The 18,783-nt window shown below is 37.2% G+C and overlaps 1 protein-coding gene across 11 annotated transcripts in view; it reads right to left on the bottom strand.

The window, feature by feature from the left end:
- CEP128 (centrosomal protein 128) overlaps nt 1–18,783 on the bottom strand; it is a 620,584-nt gene that overhangs the window by 427,551 nt on the left and 174,250 nt on the right. For all 11 annotated transcript variants that reach the window (XR_009864818.1, XM_062181526.1, XM_062181524.1 and 8 more), the window contains one exon: nt 15,341–15,505. Coding sequence is in view for 10 of the 11 variants with exons in the window: in XM_062181526.1 (XP_062037510.1) it covers nt 15,341–15,505 (165 nt within the window). In the remaining variant the exon portion in view is untranslated. The remainder of the gene's footprint in view (nt 1–15,340; nt 15,506–18,783) is intronic.

Raw genomic sequence — 18,783 nt, 5'->3', positions numbered from 1 at the left:
TCCAGAAGTGGCACTTTATATTCGAAATGGTTATTACACTGAATGAAAACAGTTCTTTAAACACCTTTAAAAAAATCACATTAAGTAAGGCACACTCACAAGGACTAAACAAATAATTAATTCACACAAAGAATATTTTCCCATTACTGAAAACTAAATTGGATAACATAACAATGTTTCAGCCTCAGGCCATGTTTAATACATCAGTTACAGGTGGGAGAGAGATAAGATTAAAAAGTAGAGAAAGAGAGAGAATAAATAATATTAAAGGTCAGAATTAAAACTAATAAAAATTCATTCAGTTATTCAAATGGTAGCTAGTTGAAACTGTAGACATGCATGCACCACCTAAAAAGTTTTCAGGAAGAATGTATCTGTAGCTCAAGACAACTTCCATATCTGAGCTCTAAATCTAAGGCCCTAAATCATTAAACTTTCCTTAACAAAAACTGGATCTTTCTGGAAGTCGTTTGCCTGAATCTCTAAATATGGCTCATACTTCTTACACCAATAGTTGACTTACTTGTAAAAAGTTAAGATGTAATTTGAAACCAACCAGAGAAGAAACTACAGCACAATTGAAACAGAGGGGATTTGCTATGGAGATTATAGAAAATTGTTAAGAACTTAATATGGAAAACTACCACAGTGAGGTTCCAATTGTCTTGTGAAATGCTCCCCTCCCCCAAAAAATAATAATACATTTAGCACTGATCACATCTCATAAAGCTTTTTATCAAACTCTTTTCTTAAAGACAGATTTTGGGGCCACTGCTATAGCACAGTTGATTAAGCTATCTCCTGCAGTGCCAGCATCCCATTTGGGCTCTGGTTCAGTCCTGGCTGCTCTACTTCTGATCCAGCTCCCTGCTAATGTGCCTGGGACAGCAGCAGAAGATGGCCTAAATACCTGAACCCTTGCATACACATGGAAGGCCCAATGAAGCTCCTGGCTCTTTGCTTTGGCCTGGCCCAACCCTATCATTGTGTCCATTTGGGGAGTGAATCACCAAATGGAAAATTTCTCTGTCTGCCTCTCCCTTGTTTTCTGTAACTATATCTTTCAAACAAATAAATAAATCTTTTTAAAAAAGATATCTAATGGTGAATTTCTTATATTCCAAGTACAGATATACGTTAAGAACATAGCTCAGACCTAAATCTATAAAAGGTGAAATTGACACTTTGAGAAGCAATGACTTTGAACAACCCTTGTTTCAACTGTTGAGGCATAGTTTTTTTATATACTATTTATTGAACTCTTTCCTTAACATAGAGTTAGTAATATGTGTATAAAGTTAATTGAAAATAGATCTTAGTAAAAAAATAAGAATGGAAATAGGAGAGGGAGGAGGAAGTTGCATGGGAGAGTGGGTGGGAGGGCGTTTACAGTGGCAAGAATCACCATGTGACTAAAGCTGTAATTATAAAATGTATGAAGTTCAAAATAAAAGGTTTCTGGGGGGAAAAAAAGAACACAGCTCATTATCAAAAATAAACAACAACAACAACAAAATCAAAGCATTATAAAGCAATGGCAAGTTTGAACTCAAGAGTTCAGATAATTTTGAATAAATCTTCAGAGATTCAGTCTTCATATATGCTTTGCCTTATATGAGACTAACAGTACTCAGAAATAAAGAGGACAAGGGCAAGCTATTAACAGTTCTCCACTCACAAAAGTTCAGTAACATGAAACTCCTTCCTCCCCTGCATGTCTATTGTATACAGCTTTTGTACTGGCAACAGACAACCTGAGCGCTCAGAAATCTGAGGTGCTACTTCTGCGTTCCCTATGACACCTCACGCAAGTTTCTACTACATTACCTACTACCACATGTATCTCTTAATGTCTGTCTCCTGAAGAGAATGTAATAGCCTGTGAGACAGGATCTTATTCCTCTGCCTACTAGAGTGTCTCACATAGCAGTTAATCAATAATGTCTTTCTGGAATATAAATATCCTTTCATATTCTACTCATTCACAAGTTTTTTTGTGTGTATCCTCCATGTATCAAGCATAACAGACCCCCCACTATATAATAATGAAAAGATGAAAAGAATACAAACTCTGAACCTAAATAGAATCTGGTGTTCTATAAAGTTTGCTTTGTTATAGATGAATTTTTTTAAGATTTATTTTTATTTATTTCAAAAGCAGACTTACAGAGGAGAGAGAGGGAGAGAGAGAGATCTTCCATTCACTAGTTCAGTCCCCAAATGGCCTCTAGGTCTTCCATGCGGGTGCAGGAGCCCATGCACTCGGGCCATCCTCCACTGCATTCCCAGATGCATCAGCAGGGAGCTGGATAGGAAGTGCAGCAGCCAGGACTCAAGCATGGGATCTTACTTCCCTATACACTTTTGAGGATCGAATATGGCATTCCAGCACCACAGGTGGCAGCTTTACCTGCTAAGCCACAATACCAGCCCCCACAGACTAATTTTTAGAAATAGAAATCTGTTGACACTGTCAAGACAAGCTAATGTCACAAAAGTGAAAGCTCTAGCAGTGTTAAAAAATAATCAGATGCAGAATCAATGTTAAACATACAGCCAGTAAGATCTGCTTTATGAGCTGAGTAGGGTCGGGTCCGCGTGTGGGAGAATGGCTCAGTTCTTTAGAGATACTGAACAAGCATTAGAAGACTGGTTTTCTAAAACAAAATATACTCTCTTCCTTCTCTTTTACATTATTTCCTTTGGAGAAGTAGATGATTAATCGGCCGGCGCCGCGGCTCACTAGGCTAATCCACTGCCTGCGGTGCCAGCACACAGGGTTCTAGTTCCAGCCAGGGTGCCGGATTCTGTCCCGGTCGCTCCTCTTCCTGTCCAGCTCTTTGCTGTGGCCCGGGAGTGCAGTGGAGGATGGCCCAGGTCCTTGGGCCCTGCACCCGCATGGGAGACCAGGAGAAGCACCTGGCTCCTGGCTTTGGATCAGCGCGGTGTGCTGGCCGCAGCGCAGCAGCCATTGGGGGGTGAACCAACGGAAAAGAAAGACCTTTCTCTCTGTCTCTTTCTCACTGTCCATGCTGTCAAAAAAATAAAAATAAAAAACACTGGCTGAATGATTTGAAAGCATGTTAAAACTTCGGTGTGAATGATTTCCAAGTACATTAACTAGTCTTAGACAGGCTTACTGAAATTACCCATAAAACATAAAAAAAGGAAAATCAAATGTAAACTTTTAACCCCATTTTTAAGGTAATTATTCTTGCCTCAGGCTTTTTATTATCTTATTCTATGGCAATACTGAGCAACACAAAGATTAGTAGCAGCAAAAGGTGGTAGGATATATAAACTCCTAAAAGTTAATACTCAAAGTCAGAAATAAAAATACATGCTAAAGGGCATTTAATGTATTCCTTAAGTTATGGGGCAATTTTGTAATTATTATATATTTTTCTATGTCAAATACCTGGTAACAGAAATCACATTAATTATTTAAATCAGTCACTTTTGATGCATTTCTATGTCTGAAACAAAATATGGTCAAGGAAACAAACAACCAGGCTTTGAAATTATGCATTTGGAAATGCATGTTGCATAATTTTCAAAATAAAATAATTATCATTCATCTGAAGAAAAATGTTGGAAGCTTACACCAAATTTAAAAACAATCAATATATCAGCCCAGCATTGTGGCGAGGCAGGGAAAGCCACTACCTGCAATGCCAGCATTCCATATGGGTGCCAGTTCAAGTTCTGGTTGTTCTACCTCCAATCCACCTCCCTGTTAATAGACCGAGAAGAGCAGCAGAAGATGGCCCAGGTGTTGGGGCCCCTGTCACTCATGTGGGAGACTCAAATGAAGCTCCTGGCTTCAGCCTGTCTCAGCCCCAGTTGTGACTATCTAGGGAGGGAACCAGCAGGTGGAAAATCTCCTCTCTCTCTGTGACTCTTTCAAATAAATAAATCTTTCTTAAAAATTAAAAAAAGTGTAGCAAGTAAAGCTGCCACCTGTGATGCCAGCATCCCATATGGGTACCAGTTCATGTCCCAGCTGCTCCACTCCCAATCCAGCTCCCTGCTAATAGTCTGGGGAAAACAGTAGAAGATGGACCAAATGTTTGGGCCCTTGTTACTCATGTGAAGACCCGGTCCTGGCAGTTGCAGCCATGTGGGAAGAAAACCAGCAGATGGAAGACCTCTCTCTGACTCTCTTACACTATGATTTTAACTTTCAAATAAATAAAACTTCTAAAAAAATCGGTTTTCTCTTTTTTATTATCTACCCATGCATGTATTCTTATGAGAGCATATGTGGAGGCCGGCTCTGGGTCACAGTAGGTTAATCCTCTGTCTGCAGTGCTGGCATCCCATATGGGCACCGGCTCTAGTCCCGGCTGCCCCTCTTCCCATTCAGCTCTCTGCTATGGCCTGGGAAAGCAGTAGAAGATGGATCAAGTGCTTGGACCCCTGCATCCACCTGGGAGACCAGGATGAAGCACCTGGCTCCTGGCTTTGGATTGGCGCAGCTCCGGCCATTGCAGCCATCTGGGGAGTGAACCAATGGAAGGAAGACCTTTCTCTCTGTCTCTCCTTCTGTCTATAACTCTACCTTTCAAATAAATAAATAAAATCTTTTTAAAAAAATGGAAAACAGCTTAAAAGTAAAATTCAACTAATTCATGATTTTTTTCCTAAAATTTATAGAATATTGTTTGTTGAACATTAAATACTAAAATGAAATTGAGAGGCCAGCATTGTGACATGGTGCGTAAAGTTGGCACCCATATGATTGCCAGTTAGTGTTCCAGCTGTTCCACTTCTGATCCAGCTCCCTGGCAATGGTCTGGAAAAAAGTGGAAGATGGCCCAAGTGTTTGGCGCTCCTACCCATGAAGGAAACCCAAATAAAGCTCCTGGTTCCTGACTTTCGCCAGCCCAGCCACCTGGGGAATGAATCAGCATATGGAAGATCTCTCTCTGTCTCTCCTTTGCTATCTGTCTTTAAAATAAATGAATAAATCTTAAAAAAAAAAAAAAAGAAATTTAGTCAATAAGAATTCAAATGGTAAGAAAAGTTCATTAGAAATAAACCTGGACATTCATTTTATATTACCTGTTAGAATCCACTAATGCAAGCTAAGATTGCTTAACTTCAAGCAAAGCACTGAAACAGATGATCCAGAACCTTTCATCGGCCTATTAACTCTGATTTCCCTTATGGCAACCAATGTTACTGTTATTCAGTCTAATACCTTTTTATAATGGTATCAACTAGAACTACAGATATAATAAATCTAAATAACAGTACAGGATTTAACGGAAGTGCCCAATATGATAGTTTATTTTCTTACCGTCCTAGTGTCAAATAATCAGTGAGTTAAGGATTAAATTGCAGTACTCCAGAAGAAGCTGAGGTCATGAACCAGTAAGGCTGGCCGACCAACTTCACTTCCAGAGCAATGAAAACCAACCTCTATGGTTGTAAATGGCTGGCAGAGAAATCACTACCAAAGGAATAGTTAGAAAACGACAGGAGGCTGGTGCTATAGCATAATGGGTAAAGCCAATGCCTGTGGTGTCAGCATCCCTTATGGGCACCAGTTCAAGTTCCACTTGCTCCACTTCTGATCCTGCTCCCTGCTATTGCACCTGGAAAAGTAGCAGAAGATGGCCAAGTCCTTGGGCCCCTGCACCCATATGGGAGACCTAGAAAAAGCTCCTGGCTCCTGGCTTCAGATTGGCCCAGTTCTGGCCATTGTACCCATTTGGAGAGTGAACCAGTGGATGGAAGCTCGCTCGCTCTCTCTCTCTCTCTGTATGTGTGTCCCTCTCTAACTCTGCCTTTCAAATAAATAAATCTTTAAAAAAAAAAAGGAAAGAAAGAAAATGGCGCAGACAAGATGTGCTTTTATCCACCTTTATTTCTTGCTCCTCTTACTACCATAGCTAAATATTTAACTGTGTCCTCCTGCGTTCATTGTTTATTCATTTCACTTTTGCATTCTACACAGTTTTCTCAATACCTGACAGTGTTTCATACACAGGAATCAATACATTGTTTCAGTCAACCTCTGTAAAAGTCAAGGAGTACTCTGGACTTAATGACTAAAAATAACTTCATTAAAAGCACTTGATAAAGGAGAATTGCAAAATTTATCATTTTACATTTAACGTGACCATTTGAATTGTTTTATTGTGTTTAAGAGGAATCTGACAGGAAATAACTCCTAACATGCTAGTTGGTGCTTAATTACAGTGTCTGGTTTTAATTTACCTACAAATTAATGTGTGGTGGCTACAGCTATATTGTGCACACAGAACTTTAAGTAGACAAAGCACTATAGAAAGAGCTCAGTCTGTCCAGAAATGTCTAAAGTGTAAATATTAAAGTAAATGCTAAGTATTAACAGCTCATTTGCTTCTATTTCTTTCTCATTATTATAGAAAAACTGGAAATCAAAGAATTCTGCTATCAAATAGTTCTTAGTAAAAATGTGGGAATCTTGCCAGCGCCACGGCTCACTAGGCTAATCCTCTGCCTGTGGTGCTGGCACACTGGGTTCTAGTCCCAGTTGGGGCGCCGGATTCTGTCCCAGTTGCTCCTCTTCCAGTCCAGCTCTCTGCTGTGGCCCGGGAAGGCAGTGGAGGATAGCCCAAGTGCTTGGGCCCTGCACCCACATGGGAGACCAGGAGGAAGCACCTGGCTCTTGGCTTCGGATCAGTGCAGCACGCCAGCCACAGCACACCAGCCATGGCGGCCACTGGGGGGTGAACCAACAGAAAAAGGAAGCCCTTTCTCTCTGTCTCTCTCTCTCTCACCGTCTAACTCTGCCTGTCCAAAAAAAAAAAAAAAAAAAAAAAGTGGGAATCTGATTTTGCAAAGTAATAAATACTTTAAAGAACATACAAAACTAAGAATCATATATTCTTCTATACAATCAAAAATAGCAGTCCTAAATAGGTCAATTTAGAACCAAAACAAAATTTTTTAAAAACTGACAGATAACACTGCATATTTTTATTGTGTATGACAAGATGTCCATGATACGTAGGAAGGTAAGTAGGGGTAAGGGAGGTAGGAGGTAGATAGGTAGAAAGAATTCAAAATATCAAATATTTATAGTAGATTATATAAATGGCTAGCTACTTAACAAATCCACAATCTCACATGGTTATCACTTTTCAGTGAGAACACTTAACATCCACTCTCTCTATACTTCTGAAACACAGAACATAAAATTTATTTTTTTCTCCCCTGACAAATATTTTTAGGTAGAAATTTAAGGTTTTAATTAAACAAAATCACTGATGACTTCCATTCTAAAATCTGTGTCAGACTAAAATATAAAAGAGCATGTGGTAATAATCTCTTAAATTTCTTAAATAATCTCTTAAATTACCCTAAATTTAAATGTAATGCCAACAGTCCAACAATAACAAAAAACACAAATGTGGGTCCTTTTGCTGGCATTAAGGAGAAAAACACAATGAATTTATGGTCATATCCAATTTATACCATGTTTCTATGCAGCATAAAGTAAGTAATGATGTTCTCTCAACTTCAGCTTCTACCATCTGTATATATGGGTATCATAATTACACTTGGAAATGTGAAGTATAACTATCATTTTTTAAAGATCTGCATTTTGTATGAAACACTATTTTAAATGGTTTTATCCAATATAGCCAAAGTTTTTAAGTGGGTTACATGGTATCACTTCACAAATCATTTTAAAAAAGCATTTCATGGTATAGGGAAAAAAATATATTTCTATGACTCCTGATCTATCTAATACTTAGGTTTCTAAGAACTGCTTTAACCATAGATTTCTCACAATCTGTAGTCTTAAGGTATCTCCTGTTTCATCAGTTACTCTTTTAAAAAATTATTAACAGAAAACAATGTCCTCTAAAGAGTTATATATAATTATTGAAATAAATAAGTAAAAACTGAGATAACTAAATCTCTCAAATAAACTACATAAGCTTTCTAATGGCCAGAATTTTTTTTTTTTTTTTTTACCAATTCTGACACACTGGAAAAATTGGATTGGTAACTCTAAGTCCTATTTCTATGTAAACCAAAGGATAGCTGGGAGTTCTTGGGCAAATTAATTTACTCTCTGGGCCAGAACCTCATCCTTCAAATGAATTTTTGGGAGATGGCAATACTTAAGCTTCCTTTATACCTTATAATTACAGTTATGTGCCACAAAGCAACATGTGGTTAATAACACATCATGTTTATGATAGTGGTCCCATAAGATCATATACTGCTGAGTGATAACATGGTCATTTTAGTTTGTGTAAGTACACTCACAGATGCTCTCATCATGATGAAATCACCAAAAGATGCATTTCTCAACATGTATCACTAGTGTTAAGGGATGCACGGTCATACACTGACACCAAGTGTTTTTGAAAATAGCAGACTATCCTCTACTGAGAGCTACCTTGAAAACTCTGAATGTTTTAGTATGTTAAAGAAAAGCTAACACAGACATTTTTCAAGGGAGAAAAACTGAGAAACTACTAAAGATGTTCCAACATAGTCAAGGCCAGATATCTAAAAAGTATGGCAACCAGAAGACAATATTTCCTATGACAGAGAAAGTTTCACATGTGGATAAAATAATGGTGGCATTAAAGAAGAAAATTAAAGTGAGGGTGGCAAGGACTTCTGTTCTCTTCCAGTAGCAAGAAGATAATTTTTATAATGCTGATTAGAATAAACAAGACCAACATAAAAGGATACTTCAAAAAAGTTGTAGAAAGTGTAATTAAAACCTAAGGGTATTTTGATGCAAAACAAATTTGAATTTCATCTACATTTACAATACAGTTTCCAATAAGATTTTGAAGACCATTCACATGTATGAATTTCAAAAAAATTTTGCACCAAAAGAAATATATCTTTTTTAATATTTTATTTATTTATTTGAAAGGCAGAGTTACAGAGAGAGAGAGGGAGAGAGACAGAGAAAGTTCTTCCATCTGCTGGTTCACTCCCTAAATGGCCCTAATGGCTGGAGCAAGACCTATCAGAAACCAGAAGCCAGGAGCTTCTTTCAGGTCTCCCACATCGGTGGAAGAAGCCCAAGAACTTGGATAATCTTCTATTGCTTTCCCAGGCCATAGCAAAGAGCTGGATTGGAAGAAAAGCAGCTGGGACCAGAACCAGAGCTCATAGGGGATTTCGGCACTACAGATGCTGGCCCCAACAAATATATCTTTTAATATCATTTTCCACAAATTGGTGAAGAGCTCTTGTATTCTCAATACAATTTCTTATTTTCTTGTGAATTTAAAATGAAGAATTAGAAAACTACGTTGTTCTTTTAGTTATACTGGAAAATACAATTATTTCATGAAAATAATCTCAGAATATTTCTATCATACCATTTTTGTCACTGCATATGTGGATATCTCCATAAAATACACTATATATTTTGATAATATATCCATGCCTATAAAACATGAGGACAAAGAGAATACGTACAGTACAAACAGAATGTCAACAAAATAATATTTTCTAAATTTTGGGCACTAGCTATTAATGGAATATATAAGCATATTCAAAATTAACCAACATGTAAAAATATATTTACTACAAAATTACTTGAAATCTCTAGGAGAGGTGGGGAACATGTAGCTCACAGAGAGTATAAGGCCCATGAAGCTATTTGGTTTGTCCACAGGTGGGACCCAGAATTCAATACAACTAGAGCAGGCCACTTTTTAAGTTGACAACTTTGTATGGCCCACAAATGATGTTACCAATATCCAAATGGTCCTTGGAAAAAACGGTCCTCACCAATGCAGCAGGAAGATAATTTATACCTAGCTGAATATGAAAAACTTTTTAAAATTATATCAGATACAGATCTATATAGATCAGATATTTGAAACCTACATGATGTAAATTTTGATAGTGACTAGCTGAACAAAATGATTCAATTATCCATTAACTTGATTTGCAGATTCCTGTAAATTCAATAAAAATATACTTGATATAATAATTATTTTGCATTTCTAGAGAAATGACAGGAAAAATTTTAAAGTAATATCACAAGATCTTTTAGAAACAAAAGGAAACCACATATTTTTCTATGAAATTTAAGCAAAAGTAGTAATAAAAAATCTTCCTGTAACATTTCAAGAAAGCATTATGCTAAGGAAGATGCTCATGATAAAATCTCAAATCCATATATAAAAATTCTGTGGGCTGCATAATACTTGTTCTCTTTCTCATGTAAAATTGAAAAGTAACATTTGACAAAGCAAAATCAGATGTTGGAAACAATGCATTTAATTACCACATATCTCTACTGAATACATGAGGAAAATATGCCGAAGTTATTTATTCTGTGCATATACAGGAACAGCAATCTTCTCTCACCAATTAATGTTACCACTAGTGTTAATGTATTATGACTTTTGATGCAGCTATAACATTTCTTAGTTTATCAACTAATAACATGACAAGAAATACAACCTAACACAAAACACAGTCAAAATAATAACAAGTTTTTTTCTTACAGACAGGTACACCAATTGCTTAAGCAGCATCACAATATTACATTTGGGATGAGTATGCAGAAATACCACTTTGCTAAGGAAACAAGAAAAGTCTTCCTTCTTAGAAGAGCAGAGATGCATTAGACAAACTGCCTTCAATCAAATGCTCCATTTATTAAGTTCACTGCATGGCTTGAAGAGTAATCTCTGGGATGGTAGTCATCACATTTTCCTTCATTGGCAATGCATTCATTTGTTTTGATTTTCTTATTTTCCTCAGATCTTATATACCTGGATATGTGTATGTACACCAGATCTTCAAAAAAGTCTTCAAAAAAGTTCATGGAAAATACATATTATGAAAAAACTAGGCAGAGTTTCAAAAACTGTTTATACCAAAATACTTATCTTTGAATTCTACTTTCCCATGTCCTCTCTGCTGTACTCTTCCTCCACAGTTTACTTATAAATTATGCAGGTTCAGTGTCTCATCTTAGAGGTGAAAACATGAAAAAAAGTGATTCTTCTCTTCAAAAACAATCATAATTATAAACTGCCCACCCGTTAGTTTGTGTAACACACATGACTTCAATTACTTATTGATAGAAATACCAGCTCTTTTCACATGTACTCTCTTTGTGGACCATCTGTCTTAAATGAGTCAACATAATCTGGCTCCAGATCTCCAATCAACATAGATCTGTAGCTTTATTATTTGGGAGATCTTAGTTACATTATTATTATTAACAGATCATTAGGCAGAACATATGTGGTCAATCATTATTTGCTGACTGGTTGCCTACTTGGTTAGAAGACTAATGTCCATATATTTAAAAACAGTAACAAAATAAGGGCAGCTACTATTAAGTAGGATATTATTTGCTACCAACCATTTTGCCAATAATTTTAAATTTATTTTTCATACTTAGTCCCATAATAAAGCATGTATTTGAATTTAAGAAACTCACCTAAAGCCACAAATCTAGAAAAGGATTCAAACCTGATGTTTTGCCCAGAACCACCAATGCTATACTACCTCTTAGAGAGAAAGATCTTACATGTATGTGGCTCAACCCAAGGAAATTTTGATTCACAGTAAACTGTACTTAAGAATGAGTCAATAACTTATCTGGTGAAGTATTAAGCCTTTTTACTATAATGCATCTTTAAAATGTTATCTCAAAAACTAAAACAAAAAACAACAACAACAACCAAAAAAAAAAAAAAAAAAAAAAAAAAAAAAAAAAAAACCAGGAGAAGGAAGGATACTGAGCGAGATAGAGGGAGAGGGAGGGAGGAAGAGACCATCAATATGCTCTTAGAATTGCATCTACAAGAGGCCAGTGTTGTGGCATACCGGGTAAAGCTGCCGCCAGTTCGTATCCCAGCTGCTCCACTTCCGATCCAGCTCTCTGCTATGGCCTAAGAAAGCAGTACAAGATGGCCCAAGTCCTTGGGTCCCTGCACCCACGTGGGAGACCCGGAGGAGGTTCCTGGCTCCTGGCTTCAGATTGGCGCAGCTCAAGTCGTTGAGGCCAATTGGGGTGTGAACTAGCAGATGGAAGCCCCCCACCCCCCCCGCCTCTACTTCTCTGTGTAACTCTGCCTTTCAAATACATAAATATTTAAAAAAAAGAATTACATCTACAAATGACACTGAATGTTAAAAAACTAATTAAAATTTTAAAATACTAAAAAGCATACGATCAAATCAATCAAAAGTACATAACAATCATATATACCCAAAATAAATATGAAAAAAGTATATAAGCTTAACAGTTGGGCTTCTCTATCTGTATATTCAACCAGCCATAGACTGAAAATAATCGGAAAAAGTTCTTCTGCACTGAACACATACAAACTTTTCTTTCTTGCCATTATTCCCTAAGCAATACAATAACTACATAGCATTTACATTACATTAGGTATCACCAGTAATCTGGAAATTATTTAAAGTATATGGGAGGATGTGTAAATGTAAAAAACAATGGGCTTGAGCATCTTTGGATCTTAGTATCTATTGGGCTCCTGGAACCAACAACCTGAGATGGTCTACGAATCAGACCATTTAGGTTACAGAGATCATCTTTTCCCTGCCTTGGCATCCACTGTCAGAACTTGATTATATAAGGGATCTTCAAAAAGTTCATGGAAAACACATATTAAGTACAAGCTAGGCATAGGTTTCAACAGTTTATTGCACCAAAATAAACTTATCTTTTAATTCCATTTTCCATGACCTTTTTGAATTATCCTCTTAAAGTTTAATTTATTTTTTTCAATTTTAATCTTTTTTTGAAACACACTGAGATGACAGACAGAGGCACTAAGACAGAGATACCTCCCATCTGCTGGTTCACTCTCCAAATGTCCACAAGAGCCAAGGCTGGTGCATGCCAAAGTCAGGAGGCTGGAACTCAATTTGGCTTTCCCATTTGGGTGGCTGGGACCCAACAATTTGCATCATCTCTCACTGCATCCCAGGATACACAATAAATAGTAAGAAGCTACAATACAGAACAGAGCCAGAACTCAAACCCAGGCACTCTGACACTAATACATCCCAGGCAGCAACTTAAGCATTTCACCAAATGCCTACCCTCTTCCTACAGCTTTTACAACTAAAAGGGACTGTATTGCTAATGACCCCACTATGTGCTGCCCAACTACAGACCTGTAGCCCATCTAGAACTTATGCTCAGGATTCCACACAAGGACTGCCACACAGATGCTCAATATATATCAATGAAATAAAATGATGAACTCTGTTTTTATTAAAGATTTATTTATTTATTTATTTATTTATTTGAAAGACAGAGTTACAGAGAAAGGTAGAACCAGAGAGAGAAAAGTCTTCCACCCACTGGTTCACTCCACAAATGACTGCATGGGTCAAAGCTGAACTGATCCAAAGCCAAGAGCCAGCAGTCTCTTCTGGGTCTCCCACATGGGTGCAGGGACCCAAGGACTTGGGTAATCTTCTACTACTTTCCCAGGCAATAGCAGAAAGCTGTATCAGAAGTGGAGCAATCAGGACACGAACCAGTGCCCATATGGGATGCCAGTGCTGCAGGCTGGAGCTTTAACCCACTGCGCCACAGTGCCGGCCCCAAATGATGAACTCTTAGAACTGTTCTGAGGTGAATGTTCCATTTATATGAATGTGTAATAACACAAACATCTGGAACATCACAAACAGAATCAGTGACAAAACATTTAATCAAGCAATGCAAAGAAAACTTTATTTTCGATGTATCAAAATTTGCAACACTGTTTCTTAAATGCAGATAAGGAAATCTAAAACATGTTAAGGCAATTTTCTGACTAAAATTTACTTATGGAAAAGTTATCTTTTCCATATCTAAAAAATTATATCCATGGCAATGGTACCCTGGCAACAGATAAATTACATATTGTGAACCTCACACACAATCAAAACAAAACATTACATAAAAACAAAATCACAGCCATTGTCACTACAGGCCAAAATTTAGTCATTAAAGCTACAAAATAACATATTTCCTTGGTTTTAATAATTAGTAGTTTTATTTAGATGTAAACGTGAGGGTTAAACTTTACAATCAAACAGGAAAGGTATATAAAGTATTACGAAAGCATCTTCCCAGAAGTCTATGAACACTTTTATGACAGCCCATCTCATGACAGTTTCCCCACCATAGATGCTAGGAACACTGCTCAAGTAGGGCACTCATTTGGCCCCTGGCTATACCGCCTTCCCCTATTGTCACTACTTTAATATTCTTTTTTTGCATTTGACTTGTCACACTCCACTGCAAATTGTTTTATGAAATTGGTAGAAGACACAGAAAGAAAATTTAAATACACTGTCTTCTATTCTTAGATGACTTGTTATCATAAAAGAATCTCAAATGTAGTAACTTCTAAAAATCCCTAGTACTCTACCCATCACATGATATATGGCAATCACTCAAAATGTTAAAAGAAGGCAATGAGCTTGGTAGGGGAGAACCAAAGTTACAACCTTCTTAACCTTCACTCTGCAACTATCAAAGAGAGGATAATAGGTTCAATAAAAAAAAAACAAAAATAAGCTAATAGGATTAAAAGTTACAGTGCCTAGCATATAATGAACACTTAACCATTAACTTTTATTTTGAGCCTGATTTTCTTCAAAGATTCAAGGAAATCAATAAAATCTGTCATAGTATGAATGCTTATGTCCCTCCAGAATTTCAATGTTGATACCTAATCTCCAGTGCTTGATATTTGCAGGTGATTGGTTTATGAAGGTGGAGCCCTCATGAATGGGTTGAATGTCATTATTACAGAGATCTCAGAGAGCTCCCTGGTCCCTTCTGCAATGTGAGGACAGAACAAGAAGGTATCATCTATGAACCTGAAAGTGGGCCCCCACCAACTGAATCTTCCAGCACCTTGATCTTGAACTTACCAACCTTCAAGACTCTGATAAAAAAAAAAAAAAAAAAAAAAACACTTCTGTTGCTTTTAAGCCATTCAGTGTGTCACAGTAGCTCTAACAAAGTAAGACACTAACCCAAAAAGTTGCACGAAGTAAATTAGCAGACACGTGGAAATCTTCAATTCCTGACATATAGTAGGTCCTCAATAAATCATTACTCCTTTATTTTTCACCTAGCCACTAAATTCCTATTTTAAGACATAGAAGAAACTTAAAATCAAATATATTAGATGGTACTGATTGTATAAAAGAATAAAATTCACAGTGCTCTAATAAATTATCATTTTTCTGGCACCAATATACTTTCCTATGAAAAACTACAATTAGCATTCATTTATATATATATAATATGTCCTAGAAGGATTAGAAAACTGAAACAAGTCTTTTAAATTAAAATTCAAATTTTTACCTTTTCTTCTAGCTGGTCCTTCAAACACTGATATTTTAGCTTCAACTTTTTGTTCTCATTTTCATTCTGGCTTAACTCCTCTGTCAGTCTCTCACACTGTGACTTCAGCTTCTCTAGCTGACAACGATGGACTTTAGCTATATTCTTATCTTCTACACTTTCGGCCTGAGAAAAAGGAAAAAAGAAAAGGTCTACTGACAACAGCCAAATTATACCAAGCAAATTATACATTTTATCAATGGGAAAATATGTGAAGATTTTACCTTCTTCAAATTATTCCATAAAAATTAAAATAAACACCAAGTAAATTATTTTTTCATTTATTCAATCACTGACCGGCACTGAGCAAGCATTTACTAAGTGACAAGTGCTGGACCAGGTGCAAAGCTAAAAGATACGAACAGTAAACAGGACAAATCCATCTGAGAGCAATGAATAAGAAGTGCTTAAAGTGTAAGGCGAGTAGTCTGGCAATGCAGACACACCAATTCTGCTAAAAGGGGAAGAAGGAATCATTAGAGGAGTGTCCCCACGGGATGTACTACGAGAGCATATCACTGACTAATCAGCTTCCTCATCTACAGGGAGGAGAGTTCCTCATTCCTCTGCTACCTAAATCATGATTTTTTTTTACAAGCAAATTAAGTTCTTTTTATGTAATATAATTATTGGGGCTAAAAAGAGTATGAATTTTAACAGCCAAGAAACTACAGACTTAATATGAAACAGTTTATCAGTGATTATTTCAGCATCAATAACGTCATAAAGTACTGTTTATCAATAGTATGTAGAATATAATCAGAAACAACCTTTAACAAATGAACATTTGGAATAATCAATTCTGTATATGAGATTCAATGAAGATTTGTCAGATATATGATAAAGAAATTTCAAATGACAACAGAAACAGAAATACTTTGTGTCAGACACTGGTCTAAGACCTTTTGGTGTTCAGTTTTTCTTCATCTCATCCTCACAACAACCTGTCCAGAAAGGCAGTATTATGGCCTTACCACATCTTTGTTGAAACTGATACAAAGAGAAGCTAATTACTTGCCCAAGGGTATATAGTGGGAAAATACCTATGAGACGATGCCATTTAGAACTAACAAAGGAACTGATTTTCCTTTATGAGCAATCCTGTATTCACAGCCCCCAAATAAGTTTACAGAATAAGGTCTCTCACCAGGAAAACTGGCCAATTACAATGTTTTCAGTAGAATGCTTTAACTTCTCTATCCTATAAAAAGCTCAGGTAAATCAGATTTCCCTGTAAGGTCAGCAGAGTGCTCGAGCCAGCTCACAGGGAATCTTGAAAGCTGATACCATCCACTCTGACCAGCTTCATTCCTCTACAGTGGTCTCATTTGATAGCCTGAAATCAGCCAGGATGGGCACCTTTATACCACTAAACCTAGCAAATATTCTATGTCAGAGAAGTTTTTCTATGTGGGAGTCTTCTGTTAAATATGTATCAGCACACCATTCCCTAAGTTTGATTAAAAATTTATTTACTCCTCTGACTTTTATTACAATTACATTTTATGTTAAGGACTACAAAGTGATGCTGTATTCACAACAAAAGATACTCTTCTCCCTACGTTATTCATGAAGCATAAAAAGCTAAATTAATCTGACCAAGATTACTTGGCCAGCAAGTGAACAAAGTATATAATTCCATTCCTCCACCTCTGATTACAACGAAAGGCTTTACAAAATGATTTTGTAGAAATTACAATGAGACAACAGCTAGATACCCTGTAAATATTAGTCAAGCTACAGAATGAGAATAAAATTTTTTAAATTTAAATATCGGTAGAGAAGAATGATTCTAAATGGCAAAAAAGTATGCCTAATTTGTACAAAGAAAAATATATGGGTGAGGGCTGGCATTGTGGTGCAGAGAGCTAAGTTGCCACTGGGCACACTGGCATCCCGAATCAGAATGCTGGTTCAAGTCCTGGCTACTCTATTTCCAACCCAGCTTCCTATGCATGGACCTGGGAAGGCAGAGGAAGAAGGCTTCATTTCTTGGGCCTCTGCCATCCACGTGGGAGACCAAGAAAGAATTCCTGGCTTCTGACTGTTGCAGGCGTTTGGGGAATAAACCAGCAGATGGAAGGTCAGTCGGTCGGTTGGTCTCTCTCTCTCTCTCTCTCTCTCCCCCCATTACTCAAATAAACACACACACACACACACACATACACACACACGATGCATCCAAACTCAGAAAATGTAGTGAACCCGTGATAATGAAGCTGCAACATGCATAAAGCTACTGCTCCAAAACCCCACTGTGCATAGTCAGTATAGTAAATCTCCTATCAGGACCAGTTAACAACTTTTAAATTAACAAAAATAAGCAAAATTATAGGATTATGATAACAAAATGCATAATATTAAGATAAAAGCTAATTTATTTGCTTTAAAAGGAAACTACTGGGGCCGGCACTGTGATGTGCCACCTGCAGCACCAGCATCCTATATGAGTACCGGTTTGAGTCCCAGCAGCTCCACTTCCAATCCAGCTCTCTGATATGGCCTAGGAAAGCAGTAAAAGATGGTCCAAGTCCTTGGGCCCCTGCACCCATGTGGGAGACCCAGAAGAAGCTCCTGGCACCTGGCTTCAGATCAGCACAGCTCCAGCTGCTGCGGCCATCTGGGGAGTGAACCAGTGGATGGAAGACCTCTCTCTCTCTCCCTCTGCCTCTGCCACTGCCTCTCTGTAACTCTGTCTTTCAAGCAAAGAAATAAATCTTCAAAAAAGTAAAAATAAAAAAGGAAACTACTGGGCTCTCAACAATCTCTGGTTCTCCCCTCAGCTCTTCTGCTACTGCTGCATTTGTGCCATTGCTGTACTACATTAAAATATCTGCAACCCAATTCTAACAAATCAGTTCTTCAAATTCAAAAAGGAAAAGGCCTAAAGGTTTCAGAAGATTCAACAGATATTAGTAACAATTTATTATTATTATTATTTATTTCATTTGAAAGGCAGAGTTTACAGAGAAAGGGAGAGAGAGAGAAAATCTTCTATCAGTTGGTTTACTCCCAACCTGGGCCAGACAGAAATCAGGAGACCAAGCACTCAGGCCATCCACCATTGCTTTCCCAGCACATTAGCAGGGAGCTGGATCAGAAGTGGAGCAGCTGAGAATTGAACTGTCACCCAGATGGGTTGTGGCACTGCAGGTGGTGGCTTAACTGGCTATGCCATGGCACCAGCCTCAGGAATAATTTTTTAAACACAGGTAATTACAGAAAGCGTTATTGTCATCTCACTATAATTAAATTAAAATCACATCTTAAAGCACAAGAAAATCAATTTTCAACATTACATGGAGAAATCCAAACTAAACATCACAAAGCAAGTCCTTTGATTTCCAGCTTGTTAAGCATTTCAACTCAATATCCACTGAGCAAGTTCTGCACATCTAGAACAT

Source organism: Lepus europaeus, chromosome 22 (assembly GCF_033115175.1).
Source record: "Lepus europaeus isolate LE1 chromosome 22, mLepTim1.pri, whole genome shotgun sequence".
NCBI classification, from domain to species: Eukaryota; Metazoa; Chordata; class Mammalia; order Lagomorpha; family Leporidae; genus Lepus; species Lepus europaeus.
This window is presented reverse-complemented; position numbering and strand designations above follow the sequence as displayed.